The sequence below is a fragment of the Neltuma alba genome, unplaced genomic scaffold, assembly GCF_004799145.2.
Source record: "Neltuma alba isolate B1F8T4 unplaced genomic scaffold, ASM479914v2 tig00004812_pilon, whole genome shotgun sequence".
In the NCBI taxonomy this organism is placed as follows: Eukaryota; Viridiplantae; Streptophyta; class Magnoliopsida; order Fabales; family Fabaceae; genus Neltuma; species Neltuma alba.
Window position 1 is genome coordinate 3,989 of NW_021633868.1, and position 14,020 is coordinate 18,008.

The 14,020-nt window shown below is 35.8% G+C and overlaps 2 protein-coding genes across 2 annotated transcripts; one reads left to right on the forward strand and one right to left on the reverse strand.

Annotated features, from left to right (window-relative positions):
• The first annotated feature begins 626 nt into the window (after positions 1-626).
• On the forward strand, positions 627-2,528 carry LOC114745797 (F-box/LRR-repeat protein 4-like). Its single transcript, XM_028933960.1, has one exon. The coding sequence runs from the start codon at positions 833-835 to the stop codon at positions 2,252-2,254; it is 1,422 nt and encodes a 473-aa protein (XP_028789793.1). The 5' UTR covers positions 627-832; the 3' UTR covers positions 2,255-2,528.
• A 9,842-nt stretch (positions 2,529-12,370) lies between these two features.
• On the reverse strand, positions 12,371-13,308 carry LOC114745798 (cyclin-dependent protein kinase inhibitor SMR6-like). The gene has a single exon (XM_028933961.1). The coding sequence runs from the start codon at positions 13,020-13,022 to the stop codon at positions 12,702-12,704; it is 321 nt and encodes a 106-aa protein (XP_028789794.1). The 5' UTR covers positions 13,023-13,308; the 3' UTR covers positions 12,371-12,701.
• Between the last annotated feature and the right edge of the window lie 712 nt (positions 13,309-14,020).

Sequence of the window (14,020 nt, forward strand, 5' to 3'; positions counted from 1 at the left end):
TTTAAAATAAAAACATGATCATATATAATTTAAAAACTTGAGGTGATGTATATAAGGAACTTGATATAAATTTTTAAGTTTTTAGTTCTTTGGGGAAAAAACCCTGTCATTAAAATTCATTTTTAAAAGTAACAAAAATTAGCATGAATTTAAGTTTGGTTGCAAATGGTAAGGATGTTGTTATAGATGATTTGTAAATACTTCTCTAAACAATCTCAAAGACATGTCTTGATTCAGATAAGTCCACTAGATTTAACTCACCCAAAATTATTTGCTATAAAAAGAATGATTTAAAACTAGAGATCCTCGGCTGGTTTTATCCGCCTTTCAAAATCTTTGGTGTTATTTTCCATATATTCCTAAAATTTAAATAAAAGGGCGATTTTATGAGGCTGCCAGGCCACACGCGTTTCTGAGTAGGCTTGAGCTGCAAAAGTGTTCCATTACTGCACACCAAGAAGCCGGCATAACAACTGCCACCTGTCACGTAACCGCTCCATCTCATTCCAACTCCCTCATCCCTTAGCCTCTTAATATATCTATTTTCTGAAATATATAAATATATATATTTTTTAATTCAACTTCAATGAAGCATCACCTGTATTTCGCGTGACTTCACATCCTGCTGGGATTTTCTGGGCGTCTGGATTTCATCAAACCCAGCGCGTCTTTTATACGCCCTTAATTTGCGTCTAAGCGAGCGTCGCCTTGCCCCGCAAATGTCTCTCTTATAGAAAAACCGGAACAGAACGATTGAGAAGTTCAGGCGAGGCAGAGTGTTATATAGTTTGGGAGAGACGGGGAAAGAAGACGATCATCATAAGCAAGGTAGATGGATAACATGCTCTGCGATGAACTCCTTCAGGAGATTTTCATGAAGCTCCCTCCTTCTTCGTCTTCATCTGTATCTCTCGTCTCCAAGCGCTGGCTTTCCCTCTTTCGTTCTTCCAGAACTTCCCTCTCCCTCCGCCTTCTTCCTCCTTTCCCTGGGGTTGCTTCTCTCTGCTCACTCCTTTCCGACCACTCTTCTCTCTCCTCTTTGTCTCTCTTTCTTTCCTCCGACTCCGCCGCCACTGCCGCTTCCACCGATTCCGCCGTCTCGGACTATATCCTCGCCGCAGTTTCCTCTTGCTGTCCCCGGCTTCGTGCTCTGAGATTCATGTCTGGCCCTGTTTCCCTGTCTTCTCTGAATTCTCTCTCCACCGCGTGTACTCGTTTGACTTCTCTCTGTATTAATCTCCCCAGACCTATCTCTCTGAGGTGGGTTTTGTCTTTTCCGTCCCTGAGGGAACTCGCCATTACCTGGTCCTCCGGTGGTCAAGAAATTGATCCCAGCAATCAATTGGAGGTTTGGGAAAGTGACGAAATTGGTACAGAGTTGGGGTTGCAAAGCCTGTGCTTGGTGGGCATACGAAGAGACGACTGGGGAGTGGGATGGTTATGGAGCAGCTGCAAGAAGCTCAAGAAATTGAGACTCCAAAGTTGCCAAGGAATCGGTGGGCCCTACTCCTCTTTTGTTCAGTGTCTGCAAAATCTTGAAGAAGTTGAACTGAGGACTTGCAGAAGCGTGATTGATGGGGTCCTCTTTCATCTAGCAGAAAACTGTCAATTTCTAAATTCCCTTCTGGTTTACGACGGCGGAAGCCGAGATGGTCTGCTTTACTTCTTCTCTCATTGCCGGTCCAATTTGCAGAAGCTCGACCTTCGTCTACCTCTGGACCTCAACAACGACCATCTCTCAGCGATGGCGTCCAATTTCAGAGGTCTCTTAAGCCTAAGGCTTCAGAATTGCTGTCTTGTCACAGGTGAAGGCCTAAAGCTTCTCGGGACATCAGGGGCTTCTTCTGGGCTTGAAGAACTGGCGCTGATAAATTGCGATGTGGTAGAGAGAGAATCAGGGTTGCTTGCCACTTTGGGGCAGCATTTGAGGCAATTAAGGAAATTGGACTTGTCGCATAATGAGTTGTTGCTTGATAAGGAATTCATTTCAATGTCTGTTTCGTGTACTCATCTGAGTGATCTGAAGCTGAGAGGATGCAAAGGACTGACAAATGCAGCCATAGTTGCTGTGCTCAGGAGCTGCAAATTCCTGGAAAATGTGGATATTATGCATTGTGGTGGGATAGAATCAGAGGCTATTGAAGTGTTTGTTGAGAAATGTCCCAAGTTGAGAAGAATAAATGTGGAGGAGAACAAGCTCTCTGATGAGGCAAAAACGTGGGCATCCAATAGGTTTATTGAAGTTGATGTTTAATAAATAACTGGTTTGGTGAATGTTGAATTTGAAGATGGCAAGTGTATCATATTTCCCAGTTTCAAATAACCAGGTTCGCTCTACCGAACTCTGTATTCATCATATGGCTTCTGTAATTAATATTGTTTGGGACTTGAAAAAAGCAGTGTCTGTTCAATTAGACCCCTTTTTTTGTTTTTTTATTTTGTTTTTAAAAAAATGGTGCTGCGAGTGAGGAAAGTGTAAAGATTTGGATGGGAAGCCTCTTATCAAATTCTTTCAGCAGGTGTGTGGTGATAAGTGACATTTGAACGAGGATTCTTGAATGATCCTCTGATACAGAAATCTTAATAAATTGAAAGTATCTGTCCATCGTATCCACCAATCCCCAATTTTTGTCGTTTGGGCCGATCTGGTTTGAAAGAATTGGAATTTGGGAAAGATTCCTTTTTTTTTTTTGGTGCCAACGGAAAAGAATCCCAATAACAAGAGATGAATGAATATGAAATGAATAGAATATTTGAAAGTAAAAATATATTTTTACTTATTTATTGTCTTAACAGATTTTTTTGTTAATACTTGAAGTACTTATTTAAAGTGAAGGAGTAGCTGCTGAGCACTAATCATTTGACATTCAAATTTCATCACACATTATCCCCTGCGACGTCAAGTTTGTTTCTAAAGCCGATTATGCATAGCACAGGAGATCCATGCACCCGAATTGGCAGTGTCATAAAATCACCATCGGCTCCCACGTGACAATTTAAAATATAAAAAATTTCTTAAAATCATTAAATTATTATGAAATCCATGTTTTTAATTATGAATGAGTTTAGTTCACATCCATTAAAATGCTCTTGATTCGGGAAAAAAATTGGAGAATTATAATGATATTTCAAAAAAAAGAAAATAATTATTAATAAATCTTAATAATAACCTAAATAGTATGTAATGACATATTTCAAAATTAAAAAAAATGACAATTTTTTTAGATTTATTTTGTAATTATTTTTTTCCCTGGAACCTCAGTAATTTTCTCAACAAAAATCCCTCCTCATGGTCAACAGAGCCACCACCACCTATCATCGGAGCTGCCACCGCCAAAGACAAGCAAATAATGGCAGAGTGGCTTCGATGGGATTTGAATTTTAAACCTTTTAGTTATTGAACAAAAAAGAAAAAAAAACTTGTGACTCCTGAGCCATTAAATCTACTTGATCTTACAATCCAAGTTCTTTGAAAAGAACCACATTAATAATATATGACGTGTTTAAAAAATTGTTACTGATAGTAATGGAACAATATTTTTTGGCCCTTATGCTGATTGAGTGATTCTGCACATAAAGATGTACTTTTATGTCCTCAATCACTATGACAATTACGGAGTAGGTTAGGTTTACAGAAGAGCTAATTCCTCGTAATATAATAAACTAATACTACCTCCGATCCTTAATATAAGATCCTGTTTGACTTTTAGTTTGGTCCTAAATATAAGACCCCAATCCACTTTGTCTCTCATATTTACTCAATTTTTTTCAAGATGGTCCTTTTAATAATTATAGTTATAGTTAATACACTTGATTAGCAAGGATATTTTAGGAAAGACAACACTTATTTAGGACAAATAACTAACTCAACTTACTTCCTTAATCTCCTCAAATTAGTCAACTGGCTCTTATAATTAAGACAAGAAGTAGTATTTAAATTTTTAATGAGAGATATGTCCACGTTTAATGTCCTGTGAGGCTTTGAACACGATTAACTTTAAAGAAAAAGGGGGCAAAAAAAAAAGACCCGACAATTGATGGATTTTGGCAAAGAGGATTGTATGGGACCTCCCCACGCTCACCCTGTTTGGGCTTATATTATTAAATCCCACAGCCTATTTTCCGGGACAATCCATTAAGCCCATTTTGAACTTATACCTTAAGCCCATTTTTGCGGTTTACTTTAAGGATGTGGGCCTTCGCGAGACTTTGACTCGTGCCCCTTTTTTTTTTTGGAATAATAACTGGATACTATTACCTTAAAATCAAAACTTTCACTCGTGCCCTTTTCAATGCGACACGTCATACCCAGAAAGAATATTAATATAAAAATAACCCGGGTACGTAAATTGACAGCCAAGAATGTCTCATTTGTCCCTGCCTTATCTTTAACAAACCCACTTGTTAAAATTATTAAACTATCAGGGGTGGTTCTCAATTATCGTCCTCTTGACTCTTAAAATTCATTTATTCCCCCCGTAATGATTACCGGCGGTATATTTCTCTGAAATACGTGTGTGTGATGTGTGATTCAATTTTTTCCTCCTAAAAGAAATATATATATTTAAATCATGATCGTTCGGTTTTTGACTTTTTTCCCCTGAAAAAAAAAAAAAGTTAGGTAGACCTCTGGTTCCTTGACGTGGGAGGCAGGAGAAAAAGGAAAACCTTATAATGTAACTAGACAAAAATTATCGGGAAAAAAACTTTATATTCAGGGGAGGAGAGTATATTGCAATCAATAATTGAAAAACACAGGTCACTATTTATCAAGTTAGGAAAGATAATCAAAATATTTAAACTCATTAAATTTGCTACAAGTTAAACATTGATTTTTAAATAAAATGAACGGCCTCTTTGCAAATGCAAGCGAAACTTCTTCAACCCATCCCTGCCTCTTCATTTTCGGATGCCGGCAAATAGAGTGAACACGATAAGGGCTAAAGCAAGAGAGACTGAAATAATAACGAGTACATATTATGCTTAATGACATATATAGTAAAACTTCACAATTAATTTACGTTTTTTTTTTTGGACCAGAATTTACGTTAAACTATAGAGAACATTCTTACCCGCTAACATTTAAGTGGAGCCTTCCAAACATAATTTTAAAAAAAAGTTAATATAATCTTTAATCCTTCAAATTTATCCTTATTTTGATTTTAGTCTCTTAAATTTTAAATCATATATTTTGATCTTTCAATAGGCAAAATACTATAAGTTTTATTAGATTATAACGACTAATATTTTAAATAAAAAAAGTTTAAAGAACCAAAACTTATAATTTAAAAGTTAAAGGACCAAAATTAAAATAAAGATAAATATAAAAGATATTCATTTTGATTTTTTTTTTTTTGGGTAACTATCATTTTGAAATTTGACGTGACGGGTAAGCTCCTATTGATGGAAAAGTTTAACCCATGTTATTCAAAAGAAAAAAAGAGGCTGACCCATGAAAAAAAAAGGGGGGGGGGATGATTGAAAGGGCATAAATAAAGAGAAGCGAAAATGCATGGAAGTGCGGGCACGCCACGTAATGTGTGGGCCCTTATTTCTCATCAATTCTTTCTCGTGTCTTTCTCTTCTCCTTTAACCCATATCTTCCCTGCTTTCTTCCGCCTAATTGCCTCACTCGTCGCACCTTTATTTATATGTGTGTGTTAAAAAAAAGTCCTCACTATTATTTTAGAGAATGCTGCAATAACATCTTTAATAATATATGCTAAATATCGTACACCTTGGCCTGGCTTTTTCTTCTTCTTTTTAAATGAAAACTGAAATCTATATTGATAACGGACAAAGAGGAAAAAGTTAATGCAATCCATACAAAACAGAAATTAATACACACACCCTTAAAAAGAATACTCTTTTTCTATTGGAAAAAAAAATACTCTTTTTCATAAAAGATTTTTTTCAAAGCCTTTAATGTTAGTCTTTTGTATGAGCACTTTGAAAAATTCATGGAGTGTTGAATGTTTTATTTTCTAAGCCCACCTTTTGTTTTTTCAATACATTATGAGACTTTGGTCTCTACCTATATTTTACCCCACCTATAATTAGGACCGTTCCGCATGTTATCATAAAAAATTCACCTTTTTTTAATAGAAATATGTAAATGTCTATTCTTGAAAAAATTAGTAAAATACTGAAATAGCAGACAGTTAAGATGGGGATGGAATTTGATGAAAACGACGGCTTTTTAAATGAGGATAAATTTTTTATTAACTAGAGGCTGAATTAAATTTTAACATTTGTTTAATTATTCACTATAGTTATTGTGCTGCTAATCGAGAGTGACAGAAATAAAACCGGAACTGATTTTACGGTACCTTGTTGTGACTGAACACGTCAACTTATAAAGATCGACGGTGATGGTGGGAGGGATCAGATGAAACGAACGGTGGAGATGGGAAGAACGGAGAAGGGTAAAATGGTAATGACGGGCGAGATCCAGAGGGTTTCATAAGCGACGATCATCATGAGAGTGCATGAGTAATGACTAATGAGATGAGATCATGAGATGGTAGACAGCCGCCGCATCCCGGGTTTTGCGGGTTACAACGTTGTCGTTTTCTGTTTCCTCCATTTGGCGCCAAGGCCCCCCCCCCTTCGTCTTCCTCGTTGATTCTCTCACTCACGGGCAGTTTGGGCAGCGCTTTCCTACGCGCAATCGGTTCCCGGGCACATCCCCTCAAACTCTGTGTCATTTCCAAAATTTCTTGCGCCGCATCCAAAGTCCCTCATATAGTCGTATTAGTACACCTTAATATAAAGTGAATTTTGGTCTGGTCTCTTTTATTCTTTTATGTTAATTATTATTTCAAAACGTTCTTATTTATCTAAACATATTTATTTCTAAGCATCAAATTTTAATAATTAAATGATAAAATCACTCTTAAAGCAGTGTCACAAATTGTTTTATATTTTAATGACAAATAATTATATTAACTATCTTTTTAAATTTTAATTTTGTGAATTAGTTAAGAAAAACTTTATATTTATGAACAGAATACTTTTAAGCTTAGCTTTAACATACAGAAATGGACTTCTTCTTTTTTGACTTTTTGAATAAATACTGCTTTTCTTATTAAAAAATAACTTTTTACTCACGAATAATATACATGCATATATATATAGACGTGTTAATTCAATTCTAAATAAAAATTTATTGTTTAATGGGGCAGGGGAAATGAAAAAAGGAAAAAGCCGGGGGGCATGAAATTGAAAACGAGGGAAGTGGGGGAAGCTTAGGATTCCAGGGAGGCCCACGTGTAGATGTCCGAGGGATGGATTCATAGGATTCCTGCAACTTTAGCAGAAATATCTGATGACCTCCAATCACCATTATAGCAACCTTTCTTTTTTTAAATAAATAAAACTGAGGCTTCAAAACTTCCCTCCAATTATAGCTCTCCGCTTCACCTCCTCTTACGGTGTCGTTTTTGTAGACGCAATACTCCAACCTGCTTCCCCGTATTTATATACGTACACCTGTCACTCTGTATCCATCTTTCATGGGCCTCCTTGAGTCCTTGTTGTCATTATTGGTCATTAAATATATCTTAAATTAATAAAATTACATATTTTATTCCTTTTTCTATAAAATTATTATTAATTACTTTGTCAACTTCTCATACTAGTACTTTGGATTAAAATTTTCTTCTAATAAACTTCAATGACCGCATTTACTTCACATTTATTTTATTGTTCTTATAGGTCTGCAATATGTGTACAGGGATTCACGAGTAGAGCTGGTAATACGGGCTGATCCCGCCAACCCGCCAAAAATGGCGGGCTCGGGTTGGCAAAATGCCAGCCCGCCAAGGTGCGGGCTACTCCAGCCCGCACCGTTTTCAGCCCGCTCCGCCGCGGGCTAGCCCGCTTTTTTTTTTTTAAATTTTAATTTTTATATAATTTCTAATATGTTATACAACATAATTGGAGGATTTTAACCCCCAAATTTCATATTTACATCTTCTCATCCATGTAATTGCATATGTAATACATACATAAAAGATCTACTTAATTAATTTGGATAAGAAAAATAGTCAAATTAATTATTTAGAAAAAATGTGTTAGTTTTTCTAAAATATCTTCTCAAATTATAAATTAATCCTCACATTATTTTATTATAACTCATTACTCAAGTTTAAAACTCCAAATCTAATTTTAACATTACAAACTAAGTCCAAACTTATACAAGTAATAATTTTTTTTTTAAAAAAAAAGTTAGGCGGGCCGGCGGGCTCGGGCTGGCAAAATGCCAGCCCGCCAAAGTGCGGGCTACTTCAGCCCGCACTGCTTTTGGCCCGCACCGCTGCGGGCTGGCCCGTATCCGCACCGCCAGCCCGCATTCCCAGCTCTATTCACGAGTATGTTTGGGCACGTGTACTAGTATAATGCAGCCACCTGTTACGTATGCGCATCCCCACTCGCCAGGTGTCATCTACCAAAGGACCAATTTAATTAAAAAATATTTGCACAATAGTTACGAATAATTTGAGTATTAGAAAAAATAATACTACCGAAGGGAGTAGTACTTAATTAATTTTCAAATTCATATTTTTATTATTAAGGGGCAAATGACGCCTTAGAGGCAGTGTTGGCGGCAAATCGATAGCTGATGAATGTGAATTGAAAGGGAAGAGCCTCTCTCTTTCTCTGCTACTGCTAGATTAGTACAGCTGCCACCTTTCATTCTTGCTGGGGAAATTTAGGAATCTGTTTCTAAAAAATACTTTCACGATCCTTAAGGAGGGATTAAAACCTGTTTACTAGCCACACGCCTTTTAATAAAATATTTTTAAAAAAACACAGATTATTCTAAAAAGGCATGGCCAGAGGTTTAACGAGTGTATATAAAAGCATATATATGCATATATAAAAAGCCCTGTTAATTTGTTAACGTAACAAAAAAAACATTTATCAACGTATTCCTCCGGTCCTTAATATAAGACCCATTTAACTAGTTTGATTAGATTAAAGAAGTTAGGTAAGTTGGTTAATTATAAGAAATGTGATATGTTTTTTCTAAAATACCATAATCATCTTTCTTAATACCCATCTTCTTCTTCCACTTGATTATGGCTGAGAAAGTATCCATAGGAATAATTTAAATAAAATTGATAAATATGATAAATGGGTCTTATATTTAAGATAAAAACCAACTCAATAATTGGGTCCTATATTAAGGATCGGAGGAGTATCATTTTATTTGCTCAATATTTTGAATCCATATTCGCCTTCACATATATGGATATAATGTAAAATTTATATGAAATTTTAACGTTTGGGAATTATACACAATGCAACTCACCTATTCCGCGTAGTGCTAGTTTTGCGCATAATGGGATAACGGATAAAATATTGAGTTTCAGGTGTGTTTCTATATATTGAACAGCGAAAATGATTTCTAAAGTAGTTCTTATAAGTTACTCCTATAGTCCTTAATATAAGACCCATTTAATTAATTTGATTAGATTAAGGAAGTTAGGTAAGTTAGTTAATTATAAAAAATGTGACACATTTTTCCTAAAATACCAGAATCATCTTTTTTAATACCTCCTCTCCCTCTTCTACTTGATTATGGTTGAGGGAGTATCCATAGGGGTAATTTAGAAAAAATTGACAAATATGAGAAATATGTCTTATATTTAGAACCAAAACTAAATTAACAATTGGGTCCTATATTAAGGACCGGAGGAGTATAACAATAATAGTTTTAGCCAATACACTTCATTAGTAAGGATATTTTAGGAAAGACAATATCTATTTAATACAAATAACTAATTTAACTAGTTTTCTTAATCTACTCAAATTAATCAATTAGCTCATATATTAAGAAACGGAGGTAGTATTTTTAATTTGAGATAACCACTGACGTGTCACTGTGTTTATTAGTCAATTAGATGACGTTTATCAATTGGGATCAAGCTAATTAGTCATTAGCAAGCACCAATTAGTTAATAAAACTAGTGCCTTGCTGTTAAAAAAAAAAAAAATTCATGCGATCCATATTTGATGTTCAAACTACCTTAATTTCTCCTTCTTCATGCAATGAAAATGTTGTGCATTTGGATTTAATTCTCGTGAAAGAAAAATATATATGCTGGGAGAATTTTTTTCGCTAAAAATTATCATGTTCTAATCATTCTTCTCCTGATAAACATCTCTCTCTCTCAGTGCTCATCAATTTGATAAGCATTTTAAACTCATTAGATCTGAACTATTTATATTTGATTTGAACAGTTTAGATTAATTATTTTTAAACAGAAAAAAATTTTTTGCAAAAAAATTATAGTTAAGATATTATCTCTATTTTAAATTCTATACATATTAAAATAATTATTTTAAATAAATAAAAATAAAAAAGAAATCAAATTTGAAGTATTCAAACGAGATATAAACGATTCAGATCTGATGAGTTTTATATGTTTATCAAAGTGATAAGCACCAAGACTGGCTCCCTATGTAATACTCCTCTGGTCCTTAATATAAGACCCATTTAACTAATTTGATTAGATTAAGGAAATTAGGTGAGTTAGTTAATTGTAAGAAATGTGACGTTTTTCCTTAAATACCATAATCATCTTTCTTAATACCCCCTATTCTTCTTCTACTTGATTATGGTTGAGGGAGTATCCATAGGGGTAATTTAGAGAAAATTGAAAAATATGATAAATGGGTCTTATATTTAGGACCAAAACCAACTCAATAATTGGGTCCTATATTAAGAACCGGAGGAGTATATATTTAACAACGATGTCTTGAAAGACGAAATTATGTTTTTTTTTTTTTGAAAATGATATACTGTACATAAGTTGTTACTTATCATAAAAAGGCACTAAAATGTCTTTTATATATATAGTTATGATTAAGTTGAACAAGTAGCGTATGGTCAAGATTCACATTGGGTCCCCACAAAAACGAGTGAACTGATGAAAAGAGGACATAACTTGAAGGACTTGTTTAGAGCTTTTCCTTAATGACAGAAACACGGTCTTCTCCCTCAACCATATAAGCCTGCTCAGTTACAAAGGACTCATTCAATGAACATCATACCCTCCAGATTTCTGTATCTTTTCCGAAAATGACTGCTTGTCTGCTTCCGAACACACCCTTACAACATCAAAAACAACAAACAACAATGTTGTTTCGTTCCATTGCATTTCTCATGATCAAAGACTTCCCGTGTGGTTGGGGGAACTTGTGTTGTGTGCATCTGTTTCTCCGACGTTGATCATATATAATACAAGACAAGAGATCCACCCCATATGGGAAAACGTATAGCTGAGAATTTTATTGTCTTTTTTCTTCAAAAGGGAAAGGAATATTATTGACGTGCGTATTCCATTTTGAATCACATATGTTCCTCAAGAATCAAGACAGCATGTTTGGGAATTAAATCATGGAGTAAATTTCGCTGGTTTTAATTAATGCACTAATCTTGACCAAAAGCATCATGTTTCCTGGAAGGAAGCACGTAGCAAAGTCAAAAATGCAAGACATATTTTAATTTAATTTAATTTTAATTTTTACTGGGCCTTCATTTAAAAAAAAAAAAAAAGTGCCTCATGGGGTGTCCATTTACAGCGTCACGGTAGAATGAATAATCAACTACTGCTTATCCAAGTGTGAATCAGAATGAATGACCACAATCTGACAAAGACAGACTTCAAATTTACCCCCAAAACTTTTACTACGTGGTTGTGCTTGCTTGCTTCCTTAAAAGAACCCTAATCCCTAGAACAACCCTTTTCTCACTAAACAAATAGTAGTTAATTAAATTACGTCCTTAATCAGATTCAGTGAGCTTTTTCTTCATCATAATCTCAGAAACAAAGCCCTTTGGTCATGCAAAACCGTATCCTGTCCACTTCATAAACTGTTGCAGATTCCTGTACTTTGACAATAACATGCATGTAATTCTTATCCGCTCGTTTCAAACGCCCCCTTCAAAGAAAAAAAAAAAATCAAACTCGTCAAGACCATTTGAAGCTTGAAACAGTACGAATAGCATAGGATTCTCATGGGCCAGGAATTTATTGTTTTAATAATCGGAGAAGTATTATGAGGGCTTGACCTGCGCCGTAGGGTTCAAGCAGAGGTGGGTTAGTTAAAGAAGAAGATTGGCAGAGTATGAGAAACATGCTTGACCTATTAACCAAAGTTTCGAGTGGTTTCTCTCCGTCAATCAATTTGTGTTTTTGCACCGTTTTAAAGTCTTGCTTTTTTAAAAAAAAAAAAATTTATCGGACAAGTTTTGGTCACTCTGCGAGACATAAGAAAGAAATAAGGAAATAAAGGAAATTGTAGAATCTGAAATGAAGTGCTCATAAGCGTTAGGAACACTTGAAACGAAATACTGAGGAAATAAACATGCGCTTGAACTAGAAATGTTGAAAACTTCTCATTAAACAAAAAACAGAACTAGACCACATACTCTTTCATCAAACGAAAAAGGAGAGAGAAAAAATGAAAATCAAAGACTACCCTATACTGCTTCCTACATATCAATTTTTTCCCTTCATTTGTACACATGTTCTTGTTGCCAGGTAGCACTCGGAACAGAGAGGAATTTGCATCCAGAGCCAGAAAATTAAAAAAATACATAAAACAGAACAAAACCCTCTTCTTCGGGACCTCTTTCCTCTTCGGCAAACTTGAATCTAGCTTTGTTTTGTTAGTTGAATGAGCTGAAATCAGATGGCTTTCTCAGCACGGCGTTTGAACACGGTTTCCAAGTCAGGAGGCGTGAAGAACTCTCTAACACCATTAAAGTTGTGTCGCCGTGAAGGTCGGGGCTTCCTCGGCGCCGGCGGGCACGGCAACTTTTCTTGTATTCTTGACTCTTTCGCCGTCGGGGTCGTCGAGCAGGCTTCCTCATCTTCGTCCTCGTTCTCTTTCCCCCTCGGCTTCGTGTTTATGGGCTTCAGAGACCGTACCGAAATTCCTGCAATTACCCACTTCTTCGCTTCTGATTCTAACCCTGATTCTATCTGGGACTTTTTGGAGAACCCCATATTAAATCTGCAAATATGCCCAAGAAAAGGAGACAGCTTGTCGTTGATGGAACTACCCAAAACAGAGGAAAGCGAAGGGAACGAAAGAGGGTGAGTATGGAATTGGGAAGAATGAATCTTGCCTGAGAATCAGAATGAGAATGAAGGGATGAGGAATAACAGAATAAGAGAAAAGGGTCTTTGCCTGATTGTGGAGAGAAAGGAGAGGGACGATTTGAAACGAAGGAACGAGAGAAAGAAAAAGAGATTTTTTTTCCCGTGAGGGTTTTTCTTTTGGTAATTGCAGAGAAAACATGAAGAAATTTTGTGAGGAAGAAAGAGAGAAATATTATATAGAAGGAGAGGAGGGAGCCCGTGAGGCAGCGAAACACCGTCAATTTGGTAAAAGCGAAGGCAGAAAAGGAGGGGGAAAGAGAGCTGCCCGGGGTTTGGCGGGCAGCCCAAACCGAGTGAACTGGGTTTTGGCGCCAAAATTTCAGTGGTTTGGGCAACAACGGCTCTTTTTCCCGCCTTATTAATTTTTGAATTTCCGAATGTACCCCCCATTTTTCTGATTATTATTTATTAATATTATTATTACCCTCACTTGCTTTGGTTTGGTCCTAGGGAGTGATGCTGCTGCTGGGCACGATAACCAGCGCATATCACATGCGACGTCGTTGGGCAACTGGCACACGTCTCTCCAAATCATTCACCCGTGGGCTTAATCTCAGCCCAGAACCACTGAAAGGTGGGAACCAAAAAAACCATCCCAATTTTTTTAATATAATATATAAGGTCCACTTAAATTTTTCTTCAGATTCAAATTATGATCATTAGTGGTAAGAGTATTTTTGAAAATGATCCTCAAATTTTTTGCATATTGATTATAGGAAAAACTAATTTAACTGTTTTTCGGGACTCTGCAGATTAATTAACTAAACATTATGTATAATTAATGTCATTATTAATACTGTTATTGTAAGATATATCAGTCCCATAACAAAGCACAACGTTGA